Source organism: Neophocaena asiaeorientalis, unplaced genomic scaffold (assembly GCF_003031525.2).
Source record: "Neophocaena asiaeorientalis asiaeorientalis breed wild unplaced genomic scaffold, Neophocaena_asiaeorientalis_V1.1 scaffold91, whole genome shotgun sequence".
NCBI lineage: Eukaryota > Metazoa > Chordata > Mammalia > Artiodactyla > Phocoenidae > Neophocaena > Neophocaena asiaeorientalis.
The window spans coordinates 6,956,068-6,974,957 of record NW_020173198.1 but is presented as its reverse complement, the minus strand read 5'-3'; the positions used below and the strand labels follow the sequence as shown (position 1 = coordinate 6,974,957).

At 49.3% G+C, this 18,890-nt stretch overlaps 1 protein-coding gene and 1 non-coding gene across 5 annotated transcripts in view; both read left to right on the top strand.

Moving 5' to 3' along the window:
• The first annotated feature begins 2,379 nt into the window (after nt 1-2,379).
• On the top strand, nt 2,380-2,461 carry TRNAL-AAG (transfer RNA leucine (anticodon AAG)). Its single transcript has one exon. It is a non-coding gene; the product is annotated as a tRNA-Leu (tRNA).
• A 215-nt stretch (nt 2,462-2,676) lies between these two features.
• The window catches only part of POLR3E (RNA polymerase III subunit E), a 31,536-nt gene continuing 15,322 nt past the window's right edge, over nt 2,677-18,890 (top strand). Inside the window, exons 1-9 of one of the 4 annotated variants that reach the window (XM_024744517.1) lie at nt 2,677-2,797; nt 9,845-9,918; nt 11,070-11,120; nt 14,332-14,409; nt 15,162-15,277; nt 15,713-15,795; nt 17,613-17,720; nt 18,059-18,108; nt 18,436-18,555. In XM_024744517.1, coding sequence (XP_024600285.1) covers nt 9,883-9,918; nt 11,070-11,120; nt 14,332-14,409; nt 15,162-15,277; nt 15,713-15,795; nt 17,613-17,720; nt 18,059-18,108; nt 18,436-18,555 — 642 coding nt within the window. In that variant the 5' untranslated portion in view covers nt 2,677-2,797; nt 9,845-9,882. Of the gene's footprint in view, nt 2,798-9,844; nt 9,919-11,069; nt 11,121-14,331; nt 14,410-15,161; nt 15,278-15,369; nt 15,485-15,712; nt 15,796-17,612; nt 17,721-18,058; nt 18,109-18,435; nt 18,556-18,890 lie in introns of those variants that run through there. The other 3 variants (XM_024744519.1, XM_024744520.1, XM_024744518.1) reach the window with 3 other exon arrangements.

Genomic DNA, 18,890 nt, shown 5'->3' with positions numbered 1-18,890 from the left:
GAGTAGACATGGCAAGGGACAGTCAGGGTTTCAGCCCTTCCCTCTCTCCTTTTACATAAAGCTGCTGGGAACCAGTGGGTCCAGGAGTTCTGGTGCAACATTCTGCTTCTCCTGCTTATTAGTTTCACATCTGATTTTCATAAGCCAGCTATGTAATGGGACTGCAGGTCTGCAAGAAATGCCCAAAAGGAGGCCCTGGGCTCTGTCTTCCAGGATCAGCCTGCATCCCTGTTAAGCATTCTGGTAGGGACAGACCTGAATTGCTGCAAATATTCTGGCAGAAATACCTTTAGCTCTGTTTGAGCCCTTACCACGCAAGGATAGTTCATTTGTTACAGCTACCAGGTAACCCTATCTTTAGCAGAAAAGAGGAATTTATTACAATGATAAAGGGATGTCTCCAAGAATGTGAATTCCACTGGGCCCCGGGAAGAGTCTTGAGTTGGGAGCCACAAAACCATCAGAATTTCTCTATGACTTTCTGCTCTTCTTCTCATTTTATCATTATTTTTCTCTACTTCTCCAGTCCATCTCACAGAATATGGCCACCCCAAATCCCACGTTCTCCCTAGTTCCAGTCAGTCAATCTCAGAGACTAACTCCAACACTTAACACAGTGAAAATAACAAACCAGGAACTTACCATGTCTCAGTTCAGATTCTCAAAAGAGAATCTGATTGGTCCAACCTCTGTCCTATGTTTACTATAGAGCCCACTGGCCATGGTTTGGGGAAGGTGGCTACCCAGAGGGTGGACCCACCCTCTGGGCTGGTCAGGCAATTCCTAGAAAAGTGGGATTAGGCGGAGATTCCAGCAATTATTTTCCACCATGGGGATATTTCCTTTTGGAAAACCCGCCACATAACTCACAAACACAGTGCCTCTTGGTACTGAAACACCGTGAGTAGATCAGTGCTTCTATTGATCTCAAGAACTATAGATCCCCCAACAATGCCTGGCCTAGAGAGATGGCTGCTTCTGTATTTTTTAAAGATTTCTTTAAAAGTAACAAACTCTCCCAGTACAATGAAGTCTTTGCATATCAATACTTATTTTAAAGGTAGCTGGAGAAAAAAAATGGGTTAAGGAGGAACTGCAGAGGAGGACTATGGAATGCCCAAATATCAAGGTGTCTGCCAACTGGATATTAACCAGAAACTTGAATATAACAACTTAATATAAACAACTTAAATGTCCATATTCATAGTATGGAATAAATTAGATCTAAATGTGTCACAATAAATCAAAAACATAATGTTGGAGGAGAAAAGCAAGTTGCAGAATGATATTGGTACAACGTAGTAAGGTTTATGTAAATGAAAAGCAAAAAAAGATCATACTATGTATTGTTCATGGGTGTATGCACACACACACACAAGGATAGATAGATAGATAGATATGAAAGTATAAGAATGAATTGGAAGGATACACATCAAATTCATAATAGTTTTAGCCAAGGGAGATGTTTGGGAAGGGGTTATATTTTCATTTGTAATAGTCTAATTCTTTTTGTTTGTAATTGTCTAATATTTTTAATAGATTTTTAAAAGGACAATGTATTCACACTTTTAATAAAAAGCACATACACAGGAAAAGAATTGGAAGTGAAATGCCACCAATATTAGGTAGTGGGAATATGGATGATTATTTTTTCTTTGTACTTTTTCTGTATTTTTAAATATCTGTATATCAACATGAATAGATATTTAAAAAACATAGTCGGGTGAAAAAACAGTTGCAGATAAATACTAACAGCATGATAATATTTATATTTATGTAAAAACCCATAACAATAAAAACAAAACATCTATTTTCTATGGATATATCTATTATGAATATATCCATATGTATCCATATAAATTCACAGTAGAAGATCCAGAAGGATATACAGTATGCTAAGCTGTATAATGGTTACCTCTTCGGACTTACGATAGACGCCAAAGGTAAAAGAACATTTGTATTGTATCTGCAAAGTTTTTATATTTGCAACAATTCACATAGTATTTGTGTAACTAAAAATTAAAACACACAATTTTTTAGAGAAAACTGCCCCACCAGTTCCCGTGGTTTGGCTTCTGAAGCCCCTGGTGCGGGTTACTGCTGAAATCCATCATTTCTCCCATGTGAATTAACTTGACGTCTCCGAGTTAAACGTCCTACCCAGAATACAGATTCTTAAAGTGCTTTTCATTCTAAGACCTGTTCAGAAGTGTGGGTCTAAATATTTGAGCAAATATTTTTCTTTTTAGTACCTGGCATGTTGTAAAATAGTTCTATAGGGATAAGGTAAAGCACATATGAAACAAACTCCCACAGAAATGAACTGCAATTGCATAAAAATGTATTAAGGAGTTTCCTAGAAGAACTTAGCCACAGCTGGGTAGCGTGGCCGAGCGGTCTAAGGCGCTGGATTAAGGCTCCAGTCTCTTCGGGGGCGTGGGTTCGAATCCCACCGCTGCCAAAGTGAGGTTTTTTTTTTTTTCGTTGCTACTGCCTCCGTGTCTGGTTCTGTATTCATCTCTGTTCCGCGGCTGCAACGACGCCCCCTGCAGCCAGGCGCGGCTGGCTGCCCGCATGAATGGAGCGGCGGAGGGGGCGGGCCCGCGCGCGCCTGGGCGGGGCATTGTGGGTAAAAGGAAGCGCGAGGGCCCTCCCCGCTAGCTCCCCCCACGTGTCCGCCGAGTTTCTCCACCAGCAACATGGCCGCTGCCTGAGAGGAGAGCCGGGCCGCCGCCGCCTGTGTAGCCCGCGGGTACCTGGGCCGTTGCCGCCGCCCGCGCGCGGGCCCGTCGGAGAGGTGAGTGCCGATGTGGCAGCGCCCGCCCAGGCTGGAGCCGGGCTGCACTCTCGAGGTGGACCTGGGCGGGGCTGCCGCGTAGGCCCGGAGGCCCGCGCCACCCGGTGCCAAGGGGCCGGCGGCCTCCCGGGACTCGGGCGGGAAGGACGGGCAGCCTGGCCCAGTAGACCCGGGCTGGCCGCGGGCTCCGACCTCGCCTCGGCCCGGCAGTCGGTGAGGCCGCGGCCGAGGCTGCCGGCGGTGACTCAGGGTCCAGCCACCTTGCCCCGCCCGGCTCAGACGGGCCTCCTACGGGAGCACCTGTCCGAAGGCAGCCGATGTCCTGCCGGCGTGGCGGCTCGTGGCAGTGGCTGCTTGGTGGGCGTGAGAAGGGGGCCTGACCACCCGCGAGGGAGGCGAAACCCATTGGACAGTGTGGCTTGGGGCTGGCGGCCCGCCCTGATGGGCAGGGGAAGGGTGCCCGGGCCCCCTCCTCGCCCCAGATTAGCTTCCGTCCGGCTAGGCCCGGAATTATTCATTCATTTATTCCGGCCACCATTCAGGGCTAACTGGGAGCCAGCTACGTGCGGCGGATAGGGCCCTGATCATTTGATCAGAGGAGGTGTCAGTAAGCACGTAAACCGGTAAATAAAAAAGGTCGTTCTGTTGTGTTACCTTTAGAATCGTTGGGCTTGGGGGCAGAAAGAGATCTTAGCAGTCGCCACAGTTTCTTTATCTGTGAAGTGGGGATAATAGAATTACCTACCTTATAGGTTTGTGGTGAGGGCCCAATAGGGTAAGACGGGAGAAGCCCCAGGTTGCAGTTAGTTTCGTGGCTGTGTTTCCTGCCTTTTTATATTGGAAGAAAACATTGGGCCACGTAGTAACAAACCTTCCCATAGGTTATTTATACCACATTCCTCTGAGGTCGGTACTTTTGTTATCCCCATTTTAGGGATGAAAAAAAACAGTGAGCAGTACTACTGCTCCGGGTGGGCCACGGGTAGCAAACAGCAGACCTGGGATTTGAACTTGCACAGTTCCGCTCCAGAGTCCAGGTTCTTACCCACTATGCCATCCTGCCTCCTCTTAAAAAAAGCGTTCAGCATAGTCGTTAAGAATGAGAATAAGGCTCTTTGACATCAGCTAGACTCAGGTTTGTGTCCTAACTCCGCCATTCTCCAGCCCTGTGACCTTGGGTAGGTTACTTACTGTCTGAACTTTAGTTTCCTTCTTTCTTAATTGGGGATGGTACAGCTTGATTTATAGGGCTATTGAGCAGATTAAATGAGATTGAGTATTAAGTCCTTAGAGAAGGGAGGGTCTGACTCAGTTGAGTTCATTCTTCCTGCCCCTAGGCCATCTCTCCTTTTAACAGGGGTGGAAACTGGGGTGACCCAAAGAGGGAGATGCCTTGTGCGAGGGGCACACAGCCAATAAGAATCCAGACCTTGAGACTATTTGCCCCGGGGCCCTTTCCTCTTAATTCACATTGTATATTGTCCTCACCTTGTCTCCCTCCCTCCAGTAACCGGAGATTATTTGGAGTTGCCTCTGCTTTTCTGATTGGCGGACAGGTTAGATTGCTGGGTGCAGCACTGATGGCACCCAGCTGTGGTTTTCAGGCACCTCCTCTGCTCTGGACCCTTCCTTAGATTCATTCACCTGGTGTTCTTGTCCCCTTTCCGTTTGTTGAGCAGCCCCCTGGCAGGGGATGTTTTCTGTGCTCAATGGCGTGGAGCCACTACCATGGAGTACCCTTGTGGCCACAGGACACCCTGTTGAGGCCAAGGTGGTCACTGCTGCTGGGGAAGCTTGTCTTGTGGCCTGAGAGGATAGGCCACACCTCTATCCTCAAGTGTCCACAAGGCCCAAACCGTGAGGCCACTAGTCTCTGGATGGGGCTGAGTTAGGCTCACTGGGTAAAAGGTCTGTAACTGCCTGATTTCGTGCACTCATTCACTCCATCATTCTTTGTACTATACTGAGTGTTTACTCCATGCCAGGCATTGTTCAATTTTTTAAAAAGATAGTAATCCCCATATCAACTTGATGAAGTAAATATAATCATCTCCATTTTATGGTTGAAGCACTGAGAGGCTTTCATGGAGCTTACATTCTAGTGCAGAAGACAGACACACATAAGCATATAGACGAGGTAGTTCCGGATTGTGATAAGAACCATGAAGGAAATAAAATGGGGATGTGGTAGTGACTGGAAATGGGTGGGGGGCTCTTTAAGGTGGATAGTCCCGGGAACCTGTCTGTTCCTGGAGGGGGTGGGGGTGGTGATACTAGTGCAAAGGAGCCAGCCTTGAAAAGACCTGGGGAAAATAGGTGGTGTGCAAAGCTCCTGAGACAGGCTGGGGCTTAGCTTGTTGTAGGCCCAGCAAGATCGTATGGGACCCTGGGGCCATGGAAAGGAATTTGGATTTTATTCTATGTGACAGTTGAAGGGTTTTGAGCAGGGGAATGATGTGATCTGTTCTCCCCCCCCCCGCCCCCGCAAGGGTAGCTCTGGGTGTTTCTGGGAGGATTGGAGGTAGGAAAGACTTGTTGAAGCAGAACTTTTCAAATTGCAGATCAAGATTTATTAGTGGGATGTGAAATCAGCTTAGGGGGTTTGTAACCAGTATTTTTAATTTTAATGAGTGAGGATAAAAATCATCACTGCATCAGATATAGTAGGGACAATGAATGGTTATGTGAAACCTTGTTTTAGTGAGGTAATTGTATGTATATTCCGGGTCATTTATATGAAATGGGTTTCTCACTGTGGGTCTTAGGCTGAAAAACTTGAAAGCCTCTGAGTTGGATGATGTTGCCTGGGAGGATGAAGGGAGGTGATAATCCCTGCATTAACCGAATCATATATTCTATCTGGAGGGAGGAGCACCATCCTTCCTGAGCTCCTCCTTGACTGGGGAGAGGCCAATAGAGAAAGAGCTGAGAAAGCCTGTCTTGGGATCCTCCCAGGCCGTACCCTTTTAGTACCTACGTCGGTTCCCTGGTTCACCCAGAAGTCCCCAATCTCTCAGTTGTCCACAGAGCCAGCTGGAGGGAAGGTAGGTACTTTGCATACGTTTATGATCCTTGGCAGGTGAGGTGGGGTCTCAGGCTCTCCCATGCATTGCCGTCTGTCCGGGCGGTAACAGGCATTTGGGGTTTATGACTTTCTTCTAGTCTTCTAATCCCGAACTGTTGAGGTAGCCTGCTTCCCTCTACTCTCTTCCTCTGCTCAGAGTCCTATGGTAGCTCCCTATTAAATGGCATTCCTGTGGTTTACTTATTCAGACAACACGTACGTATTGAGTGCCTGCTGTGTGCTAGGCACTGGGGGCCAGCAAGGGACGAAATAGAGGAAAATCTCTGCCTTCATGTAGTTTACCACTTATTGGCAGTGGGGGTGAGGATGGGTAATAAATACAGAGCTATAAACTGTCACATGGTGATACATGCTATGGAGAAAACCAGAGCAGGGAAGGAGCTGGCGGCGCGGGGTGTTGTGATTTTTGAATTGGGTGGTTGGGGAAAGTCTTAGCTATGAGGTAGAATCTGAGCAAAAACCTGAAAGAGGTGAAGGAGGGAGCCATGAGGTTATGGGGGCTGGTAGAGCAGTTACAAAAGCCCAGAGGTGAGGGATGGGGGAGGGAAGGAGACCTGTGGGAGATGAGGTCTGAAAGGAAAAGGGTCAGGGAGGGAGTTGTCTAGGGCCTCACATGGGATGAAAAAGACTTTGACTTTTATTTCTGAGTGAGATGGGAAGACTTTGAGGGCGGAGGAGTGATGTGATTGCCGGCTGTGGGGTGGGCTGTGGGGTGAGCAAAGACCGTAGGAGGCAAAGGTGGAAGCAGGGAGACCAGTTAGGAGGCTGCTGCTCTAAGGCGGGCAGGAGATGGAGGTGGCAGTGGGGGTGGGCAGATTCCCGACATACTTAGAAGGCACAGCTGACAGGATTTGCTGGCGTGGGGCGAGAGGAAGAGAAGCACTGAGGATGATGCCATTGTTTTGGCCTGAGCATTCTCAGCGTCTGGAATGTATATCTGGAATAAGCGAGATGACTCCGCTTGGTGGCCGGGGCAGGGGGCTTAGATGCCATTGAATCCCATGGTGAAAATATTTATGTTCTTTTAAATATTAAACCATTCAAATGTTAGGTAGATAAGACAAGAATCGAGCTGGTCTTACCTAAAAGTGGAGGTCTGGGAACTGCTGAGATTGGAGGGTGCCCAGGTGCCTTTCTAACTGTACCCATCCCCTCCCTTTGGGAATATGAAGGGTCATCCCAGCTGAATTACAGTCAGCCCTCCACATTCATGGATTCAGCTAACCTCAGAAACTAAATTTGCCCTGCGCCTGGCAACTATTTACATTGTATTAGGTATTATAATTAACCTAGAGATGATTTAAAATATACCATGTGCTCTAATATCATTCTTTTACAGGTAGCTGTCCAGTTTTCCCAGCACCACTTATTGAAGAGGCTGTCTTTTCTCCATTGTATGTTCTTTCCTCCTTTGTCATAAGTTAGGTGACCATATGTGCATGGGTTTATCTCTGGGCTTTCTGTCCTGTACCATTGATCTATATTTCTGTTTTTGTGCCAGTACCATACTGTCTTGATTACTGTAGCTTTGTAGTATAGTTTAAATTCTGGGAGCCTGATTCCTCCAGCTCTGTTTTTCTTTCTCAAGATTGCTTTGGCTATTCGGGGTCTTTTTGTGTTTCCATACAAATTGTAAAATTTTTTGTTCTAGTTCTGTGAAAAATGCCATTGGTAATTTGATAGGGATTGCACTGAATCTGTAGATTGCTTTGGAATGGCCATCATCAAAAAATCTACAAACAGTAAATGCTGGAGAGGGTGTGGAGAAAATGGAACCCTCTTGCACTGTTGGTGGGAATGTAAATTGATACAGCCACTGTGGAGAACAGTATGGAGGTTGGTTAAAAAACTAAAAATAGAACTACCATATGACCCAGCAATCCCACTACTGGGCATATACCCTGAGAAAACCATAACTCAAAGGACACATGTACCCCAATGTGCATTGCAGCACTATTTACAATAGTCAGGATGTGGAAACAATCTAAAGGTCCAGCGACAGATGAATGGATACAGAAGATGTGGTACATATATACAATGGAATATTACCCAGCCATAAAAAGGAACGGAATTGGGTCATTTATAGAGATGTGGGTGGACCTAGAGACTATCATACAGAGTGAAATAAGTCAGAAAGAGAAAAACAAATATTGTGTATTAATGCACATCTGTGGAATCTAGAAAATGGTACAGATGAACCGGTTTGCAGGGCAGAAATAGAGACACAGACGTAGAGAACAAACATATGGACACCAAGGGGGTAAGGGGGAGTGGGATGAATTGGGAGATTGGGACTAACATATATACGGTAATATGTATAAAATAGATAACTAATGAGAACTTGCTGTATAGCACAGGGAACTCCACTTCGCTGTACAGTAGAAACTAACACAACATTGTAAAACAACTATACCCCAATTAAAAAAAAAAAAAAAAAAAGGAACGAAATTGGGTCATTTGTAGAGACGTGGATGGACCTAGAGTCTGTCATACAGAGTGAAGTAAGCCAGAAAGAGAAAAACAAATATTGTATATTAACGCATATACGTGGAATCTAGAAAAATGGTACGGATGAACCTATTTGCAGAGCAGGAATAGAGACGTAGAGGTAGAGAACGGACGTGTGGAGGGGGAAGGGGAGGGTGGGACAAATTGGGAGATCAGGATTGACATATGTACACTACCATGCATAAAATAGATAACTAGTGGGAACATGCTATAAATAAAGCACAGGAAGCTCAGCTCGGTGCTCTGTGATGACCTAGATGGGTGGGTTGGGGGGTGTGGGGTGGGAGGGTGAGAGGGGATATAGGTATACATATAGCTGATTCACCTCATTGTACAGCAGAAACTAACTCAACATTGTAAAGCAATTATACTCCAATAAAAAAATTTTTTCTTTTTGAAAAAAATAAAGTATACGATGTGCTTAGGTTATATGCAAATACTGTGCCATCTTATGTAAGGGACTTGAACATGCACAGATTTTTGTATCCTTGAGGGTCCTGGAACCAATCCCCCCTTACCCACTGCTACTGAGGGACAGTGTGCTCACCCTCCACCATGGCGAGCTGCCGCCTTCCCTCCTTCAGGTACTTGAAGTGCTTCCTGTTGCCTGGAGTCCCTCTTCCCCTCTGCTATCCTGGCTTGTCCAAATCCTTCTGTCCTTCAAGGCCCAGCCCAAATGCCCCTTCCCCCAGCAGGAAGGCCCTTCCTTCCTCTGAACTCCCCTACCTGTAACTGCGGCCTGAAGTTGGATGGCCTGGCATTGAGGTCCAGTGGGTCCCCGTGCTTCCTGTGTGGCTTTGGGTAAAACACATAAAAGCGTCTCTGAGTTCCAGTCTCCTCGTTATAAAATGGGGACAATTAAGAGAAGAGTATGTATGTGAAGAGGGTCATTTTTATACATGTGCGCACACACACAGAGAAAAACCACAGAAAGGAGGTCATCTCACTCGGGGTTGGGTTTAAAGTCAGCTTGAAAATCAAATATCAGAGCTGGAGTCACCCTGGAATACAAGTCTTGGGACGGTCTGCCCTTCTGCTGTACATCAAGCTCTAAAGATTCCCCGCGGCCCCCGATTACTTCTCGGGTGTTTTCATCATGGCTGTGGACCGGCCAGCCTCCATCCTCCTGCCTGGTGGTGAATTCTTTGTGAGTGGTCAGAAAACTCCTAAAACTGGTCATTTATTCCTTCCCATGGGTGTAGCTGACATGTGGTGACTTGGGTCCACCTGTTTACACCCATTGCTTGGTGGTTTCTGCCTGCTTTTTTTTTTGTTTTTTGGCTGATGGGGTGTATAATGGGCTGTCTATTTTTGACTCTACGATAGATGTAGAAATAAGATCAGTTTCTGTTTGCTTCAGGCTCCTCCCTCCCAGAGCAGGGCTGCTTGCAGAGTGGGTACTTAGGTGTGTTGGTTGAATGACTCACGGTCCAGGCCTCTTGCTCTCCTTGCAGATAGAGTCCAAGGACCACGCGGCTGGCTCCCCCCTAGTATGGCCAATGAAGAGGATGACCCAGTCATACAAGAGGTAACTGCTGTTCCCCACCCTCTGCCGGGACGGGGTCCCTTCCATCCATCCTCAGGCCAGCCTGGGACCTGTTGGCATCCTCTCTTCCTCATACCTGCCTGGCCGACCCCTCACTTCTTTCAGGTGTCTGACCCAGCATCACCTTGTCAGAGAGGATTCCCTGACCCTCCTGTCTCACGTGACGTTCTCCTGCACACCCTCCCTAGCCCCTTACCTTGGCCATACCTTGCGTTTGGCCACAACACCTCTCAGCCCCTACACATAAGTTTCCTTCCATTAAAGCGTAAGCCTCATGAGGGCAGGGATTTTGTCCTGTTCACCGCTGTGTCTGCAAAGCCGAGTCCAGTGCCTGGCAATTAACAGATACTCGGTGACTATTTGTTGAATGAGTGAATGGGTTTGACAGCTCCTCTTCTTCACGCTCTTATGCAGATTGGGTCATTCAGCAGTTGTTCACTGAATCCATGATGTGCTGGGGGCTGTGACAGCAGGGAGCCAGGCAGTGTTCTGCCCTTGGGAAGCTTAGGATCTGTGAGGCAAGACTGACAAGGAAGGGGTCTCAAGATGCAGACGGTGGTTCCAGAGTCAGCCCAGACCAAGACATATCCTAGAGGCTCTGGGCCTTTGCACATGCTGTTTCCGTCACGTATGCCTGCCCTGTGCCTGATGAGCCTCCGTTCATCCTTAAGGCCTGGAGGTGGGAGAGAACGTGGTTCATAGGAAGAGCTAGGAAGCAGGAAGGTAAACTGCAAGGTGGGGCAGGGGCGGTGAGGGTTGAGAAGAAAGAGCCAGGTCACACCACCTGAAGACAGGCCGATCCAGGACAGGTGATGGAGGGCACAGGGAGGAAGTCCTCCCCTGCCCCATCCTCGTCAGAAAAGCGTTTAATTGGGCCCTCTGGGATGCATCCTGATCTGGGCAGCCTCGGAATATGTTTTCATTGGGTTATGGTGGACCTGGGCAGGGGGCTCTGGACATATCCAGGTTGGAGATTTGGTTCCCTTTATTTTTAGCATCAGCCGAGCTATTTCGTCTTCCCCAAATGGCCTCAGAGCCATTATTATTCCTGAAATTTGAGGAGCATGCTGTGCCCGGGGCAGGTTGGGAATTGGGTTCTGTCTCCTGATTCAGTCTTCTTCCCTTGTTCCCAGATCGACGTGTACTTGGCCAAAAGTCTGGCAGAGAAGCTCTATCTGTTTCAGGTAATTATAGGACATAAAGGTAAAGGGGGAAAAAAAGCAAGTGTTGGTGGGTGGTGGAGACACAGTAAGTGGTAGGCCAGGAACAATTTGAAACCTCCACGTTGCTTAGAATTCTTGGCAACAGAGGGTGTTTTGTAAGACAGTTTCTTTGCTTTTATGGGCAGGTCAATAGTAATCTCTCATTTTGAAGATGGGAAAACCAAGGCCACCCTAAGAGGCAGAACAGTGTAGTGGATAAAGCTTGGGCCCTGGGGACAGTCTCCCGGCCTTGAGGCTTGGCTGTGAGTCCTTGGGCAAGTTCCTTTAAAAAAAAAATCTCTCTGTGCCTCAGTTTCTTGATTTGCAAAGTGGTGATAGTAATAGTATCTGCCTGATAGGGTCCCCACGGGGATCAGGTGAGTCCATATTAAAGTGCTTAGAACACCACCTGCCTGGTGCAGAGTTGGCGCCAAGAATGATCACCACCGCTGTAACCGAGACTCAGGGAGCAGCTTTCTGGGGCAGCTCCAGTCAGCATTGGTGCGCCTCTGTCCTGCTAGCTGTGAGTCCCCCCAGTTGTTATTCCTGCCCCCTCCCCTCTTAGCTGGGCCGGTAGTTTAATCATAGTCACTCACAGGTGTTAACCCTAGACTGTCTGCAGGCACCATTCAAAGCATTTTACATATGTTAACTCATCTCCTCCCACAACATCCCTGTGGTGGTTACTATTGTAATTTTATAACAGCTTTATTGAGATCTAATTCACACCCATGCAGCTTCCCTGTTTAAGTGTAAATGCGGTGGATTTTAGTCTGTCCACAGGGTTGTGCAGCCAGCGGCCCAGTCTATTTTAGGAAGTGTCTGCTGCTGCTCTGCCCTCACTCCCTGCAGTCCTAGGCAACCGTTAACCTGTTTTCTGGCCATGGATTTGCCTGTTCTGGACATTTCATATAAATGGAGTCGTGTAATATGCGGCCCTTTTGTTTAACGTGGTGTTTCCAAGGCTTTTCCGTGTTACAGCATGTGTCAGTACCTCATTCTTGTTATGGGTGACTATACTTCACTGTATGGACCTATATGCCACATTTTATTTCTCCATGCATCAGTTGATGGGTATTTGGGTTGTTGCCATGTTTTGGCTATTATGCATAATGCTGCTATGAACATTCCCGTCCAAGTGTTTGTGTGGAGAGTTTTTCATTGCTCTTGAGTATATAACTGGGAGTGGAATTGCTGGGTCCTATAGAAACTATGTTTAATATTTTGAGGAAATGAAAGACTGTTTTGAACCACTTTACATTCCTAGCAGTAAGGTTGTTAAGTATTTTTGTCCCCACGTTGCATATAAGAAAAAGAGGCCCAGGGAGGCTAGTAACTTGCACAAGGGGCCTGGAACAGGGTGGCAGCACCCTCCAAGCATGTGCTGGGAAGAGGCCCGGTGTTGGGCCCCTGGCATCTGCCTTTACAGGCCGTGGCACTGGGGGCTGTTGTCTGCATCTGCTTCCTTGACTGACTGCAGAGGGATGGAACGGATGGTGGTGACAGTGACCCATGTGTGTTCATAGTGTGCCAGGCCCAGTGCCGGGTGTCAGCTCCACCTGCCTCATTCCCTGCTCCGAATGGTCTGGGAGGCGAGGAGTTTGCCTGAGTACACAGGGAGCAAGTGGCAGAGTTAGGACCGTCTGATTCTAGAACTGGCACCCTTCCCCACCACCCTTCCCGGCGATCAGGAGATCACAGAGCTGCCTGGACCTTGGCAGACCAGGGGCCTCCCGGGCTGTCGTGGGCTAGCCTGTCCCAGCTCAGGGCTCAGCCCAGACCAGCTGTGCTCCAGGCTGTTCCTGGACCTAAGTTCCAAGTTCCTGCCCCAAGCTTCAGCCCAGGAAGCAGGGAGGAGTCATTGTATTGCTATTTAAGTGAGCTTTTAGGAAACAGCCATTTCCTTGGGCTGGAATGCAGCTGATCTCAAATGGCCTCCAAAGGAGGGTTACTTTATGCACTGCCACACCTCCACCAGGTTCATTCATAGCGATGGTCACGGCCTTTTGCAAGTGAGTCCAAACCATGACTCATCCATCCACCCAGTGGCATATGTAAAGCACGGGAGAAAGAAAGGAAGAGTGCGTCTGTGGGGAAGGATGTCTCTACATCCTTCTTTGTTCAGAGAAAAGAAGCGATTTCAGAGCAGTATGCTCAGATGTGACATAACTTCACACCTGATGACACCGGGGCCCAGAGAGAGCTCTCTGAGCAGGTCACTGGCAGACCAGCTCCCTTCTCTGTCATCAACTTTTTATTATGGAAAAGTCCATACATCAGCAAAAGGAGAGAGAATGGGCTAGTGATTCCCATAGATCTGTCGACTGAAAAAAAAAAAAAAAAAGCACAACCTAACAGTTGAGAATTTATGTTTTATTTGGCGGTCGTACTGAGGACTTAAGTCCGGGAGATAGCCTCTCAGGTAGCTCTGAGGAACTATTCTGAAGAGGTAAGAGAGGAGTCAGGACTTATAGGAGTTTTTGCAAAACAACAACAAAACCCTGGGGAGTCAGAACATCAGATTACTGTTTGTTTAAGAAAACCAGACTCTCCGAGTTAATGAATTTCGCGCTTTTCTATATATGGGAAGTGGCAAGAGTCTGGGCTAATTGAAATCATTCCTTTGTTATGCACCTTAACTATCTAGGGCCAGTCTCCTAGTTTTCCCCATCCTGAGTCCCCTTAGGATGCATTGTAGGGGGCGTGGCTGCAAGGCAGAGGGTTTGAAGGCCACAACATCCTTTGTGGCAGGTGATATCCTTTGTCCACAGATCCATCGTCAGGCTTTAGCAGTGAGCAGTGTTCGCCAGTTTTGTTTTCCCTCTTGGCTTCCTGTGGTCTCATTTCCCTTGTCCTTCTCCACCTGGATGGCCTGTGAACTAGCAGTTAGACTTCGGACCCTTCCTCTTGACTCCCATGGCGGTGCGCTTGACTTCTAGGGCCCATGGGGCTATGCATGCTGGGGCCTGTCTGATGCTTAGGCATGTCCCTTGGACATTTGAAAATTGCTCTTTGGAAGGAAACCAGGTGGAGCCAGTGAGAATGGGATGCAGGGATGCAGGCAGAGACCAGCGAGGGCCTCTGGTCTGGGGTGGGCGTGGAGGGTGGCTATTGATTCTTGGCCAGCGCCTCTGAAGCTCAGCTCTCACTGGGTCTGGGCAGGGTGGACTGACGGCTCCCTTCCCTTCCCCAGTACCCTGTGCGTCCAGTCTCGATGACCTATGATGACATTCCGCACCTCTCAGCCAGGATCAAGCCCAAGCAGCAGAAGGTGGGGCTGCCCTCTTGGGTGGAGGTGGAGGGAGGGGAGGGGTGGTAGGGTGGGAGCTGAAAGAATCCAGGAGACAGGCCTTTTGGGGGTGGAAGCGCAGAGGAGTGATTGGAGAGTTAGGAAGAAAACCAGCAGCTTGCAGGGCCTTGAAAGCTGCAGGAGGAAAAACTTCCAGAAAGAAGAGGGGTGGGCAGCTCCAGAGAGGCCAGGGAGGAGTGAGGCTTGAGATGAACTAGAACATGGGGTGGGTGGACCCACGTTCACAGGACAGGGCAGGGCCAATGCGAAGAGGGCACGATACGGGGAATCTAGTGCCTCTCAGGGCTAGGGTGACGGAACAGGAGACGTGCCTTTCCTCGGGCACCTGCAGCTCCAGGCCCTGTTGCCACTGTACCAGTATTGCCAATTCTGCTGACTTTTCAAAAGAAGTTGGAAATAAGGATAAAAGAGAAAAGCCCTTGATTTTTAAATGTTGGCACCTAATTTAGATTTTGGGGAGTGGAATTGGGGGTGCGGGCAAGCAAAACTACACGAACCCCCTCCCAAAGAAAGCACTCTGGCTCTTCTATTGGAATTTGGCTTTGTGGCTTTTGTGTGGACTGAAGCCTAGGGGCCCTCGGAGAGGGATGGTGTCAGTCCTGCTTCTGGGCAGGGACTGGGGTTAGGGAGGTAGGCATGGTGGGTTTGAGGGGATCCCCTGAGGGCTGTGCCTTGGGGTCCTCATAGCTGCTGGGGGTGTTTGGTGCCTCCAGGTGGAGCTTGAGATGGCCATCGACACGCTGAATCCCAACTATTGCCGCAGCAAAGGGGAGCAGATCGCGCTGAACGTGGACGGGGCCTGCGCTGACGAGACCAGCACATACTCCTCGTGAGTTCCCCAAGGCCTCCGAGCTTCACGTTTTTCAAATACGAGCCTTCCAGAGCCCTCAGAGACACCTAGGCCTTGTGCTCTACAGCTAAGCTTCCCACCAGCGTCCCATCTTTGCATGGCTGGGCCTGGCGCAGACTCGTCCCCGTGGGAAACGTCTTCCCTCCCGAGATGGCTCCTCTGACCAAGTTCTTCCTGGGCTGAGAGGCAAGCTGGCCCCTCGACGGGAGAGGGAGCTCCCACCCACTGCTTGTTTCTTGGGCTGCACATGAGGTTTCCTCATCCCCAGCTCCCCTCCTGCGGCACCTGTGGCCTGTCCTGTGACCTTGGTCTCTGGCAGTTGGATTTTAGGTGTCTGGGGTGGAGGGGGCTCCGCCTACAGGCCCAGGCCTGGAGCTTCCTTCCCCTTGACGTCTGTCCTCCCTGTGCTTGTAGGAAGCTGATGGACAAGCAGACGTTCTGCTCTTCCCAGACCACCAGTAACACGTCCCGTTATGCTGCCGCGCTCTACAGGCAAGGTACCCGCGCTAGACATCCCTGACTGCCATGGCTTGTGAGGGCTGAGTGGGTGGGAGGGAAGCAGAATGGGGGCTGGGACAGGAAGAGGACACCCCGAATGCTAGATACCCACAGAGGCCAGACAGGTTGTAGAAATGACAGATTGTCAGGGGAATGGAATTTGGCACCTCAAGGGACTTGTAGCTTGACACTACCATACCCGATGGGGTGGAGGTCAAAGGTCATTGTCCTCCTGGGACACAGACACACACAGCATAACCTTTTGGATGGGGTAGAATTTTGTCTTAAGTACAAGGTACTTAGGACCCAGTAATTCCATTCCTAGAAAGCATCTACGCAAGAGAAATGAAAACACATCTCCACACAAACACTTGTATGTAGGTGTTCATAGCAGCATTATTCATGGTAGTGAAAAGTGGAAATGATCCAAATTCCATCCGCTGATGCACGGATAACAAAATATGGTATAGCCATACGTTAGAATATTATTTAGCCATAATAAGGAAAGAAGTACTGATAGGCACTCCAACATGGGTGAGCCTTGAAAACATTAGGCTAAATGAAAGAAGCCAGGCGCAAAGGACCACATGTCACATGAGTCCATCCATATGAAATGTCCAGAATAGGCGAGCCCATAGAGGCAGAAAGTAGATTATTGGTTTCAGAGGCTGGGAGGAGAGTAGAATGGGGAGTGACTGCTGCTGTTGGGTACAGGGTTTCTTTCTGGGGTGATGAAAATGTTCTAAAGTTGATTGTGGTGCTGGTTTACTAGTTTGTGAATATGTTAAAATACATTGAATTGTATGCTTGAAATGGGTAAATTACATGGTATGTGAATTATATCTCAGTAAAGCTATTAAAAAGTACAAGGTTTCTATAAGTATTTAGAGTTTATAAAACAATAAAAGAAATTTGAGCACTTAGGAAATAAACTGTGATAGAATAAAAGTAATGTCAAATAACTATACTCTTCTATTTTGAACCCCAGTCTCAAGGATATAGTTCTTTAAAGCCACATTCCTTGCAGCCAGGCCTAGTCACTTACTTACTTCTGGTCTCAAGCATTCTGCTCCCTCTGGAGTCCCAGAGAGCTTCCACAGAGCCTTAGTGTCTGTCTGATTTCTTTTCTTTCAAGGCTGCATTGGCTTGATTGAAATTGATTACCTTTGCACTGCCTCCCAGTGCACAGGTCTGATTCACAAGAGAAAGTCACGATCTTTGCCAGAGACGGCGTAGACACTCCTCCACCGGGCTCCGCCAGGCCTCCTCTCCAGCCCCGTTTGCACTAGCCAACTTCTTAACAGGACGGGTGGGATTTTGACAGGAAGAGGTGGGAGGATGAGGAGGAGAGGTCTGGGTGTGTGTGGGGTTAGGGAGGCGCTGAGGGTGGTCTGGCAGAGGCCTGGCGGGGGAAAGAGCAGGGCGTGTTTGGTGTGGATGAGTGGCCCAGTGTGGCTGGAACAAGCGAGTGTGGGAGGGCACTGGGGACCGGGGTTGGGAGGCCCTTGAATGCTGGAGGAGGAGGCTTTGCAGGCAAGCCTTAAGGAAGTGACATTGGGTGGAAGAGTCTGCGTTCATGTCTTCATCTGGTTTGTGTACTTCCTGTGTCCGGCACAGCCAGATCGGGTTGGGAATGGCCATCGGTCTGGTGGTCCCAAGGCTCTAGGACTGGGGGCTAGAGCAGAGGTGGGAGGTGGTTTGGCAGTGAGCCGAGGCCTTTAGGGGAGTCTGGGGCCCTTGGTAGCTCCCTTGAGCCAAGCTGTGTGGGTCAGCCTCAGCTCCTAGAGTCAGGTCCAAGCCCTTCTTCCTCTGCCAGGTGAGCTCCACCTGACACCTTTACATGGCATCCTGCAGCTGCGGCCCAGCTTCTCCTACCTGGATAAGGCAGATGCCAAGCACCGTGAGAGGGAGGCAGCCAACGAGGGTGAGCCCTGGACCCCCAGCCCTGCTGTCTGTCTGTCTGTCTGTATATGTTAGCAGGATAGGTTGGTCATGGCAAGAAGTATTAAAGGGATGGATTATAGGATCCTCAGCAGCATCCCTGGCTGCTAGCCACTGGATGCCAGTAGCACCCACCCCCACAATTATGACAACCAAAAATGTCTCCTGGGGGGCAAAGTTGCCCCTAATTGAAAACCACTGACTTAGGCAGCTACGTCGGTCCAGAAGGAGAATTCACGGGCTTCGCTGCTTGAGACCTGCCTGGTGGGTGGGGTGTAGAGCCTCCAACAGAGGCTGCAAGCAAGGCTTTTTCTTTTGCAGCGGGAGACTCTTCACAGGACGAGGCAGAAGAAGATGTGAAGCAGATCACGGTGAGCTCTGGCCCTGAGAGAGAGTGCAGCCTGGGAGGCAGCAGGGCCAGCTTTGTAGCTCAGCTTCCTGGAAGCAGCAAGGGGTGGGAAGGTCTGCAGAGAACACGGGCTCTGGGGTGAAACATAAAGAAACAGAGTCCATGCCTTAGAGCCTCCTTGCTGGGCTACCTGGAGGGATAATCTACCCTCTGCCCAGCCTGAATTGGGTGGCGGTGGGAAATGCCCCAGATGTGAGGTTCTCTGGCCTCCTGGTGGGTGCTGGGGCAGCAGCCTGGAAACGCCCCAGACCTGAGGTTGTGGACCCACCCCTCCCCGCTCCCCAACCAGGTACGTTTCTCCCGGCCTGAGTCGGAGCAGGCCCGCCAGCGCCGCGTGCAGTCCTACGAGTTTCTGCAGAAGAAGCATGCTGAGGAGCCCTGGGTCCACCTGCACTACTATGGCCTGAGGGTGAGCTGGGGTCCCCGGGCGGTGCTGACACTGGCCAGGGTGGGGTCCTGGGAGAAAAGCCCCAGTGCCTGGGAAGTGTTACCTGGTGGCCTCATTGTCTCACATCTAACTTCTTTCAGATTCAGTCGTAGCCGCTTGGTAGTGCCACAGGGAGAGAGGTTAAGCCCTGTGAGCAGTTTGTCCTCCCTTCCCACCTACTGTGTGCCCCAAGGGAGTGAGTCTGCCACGTCACTGGTGTGAGTTGTGGCCCCTCCGGGCACTCCCTGAGTGTGAGCATCTTGCCGGGCTCAGTGAGGCTGTTTGGTTACGTACTTTTTTTTTTTTTTTTTTTTTTT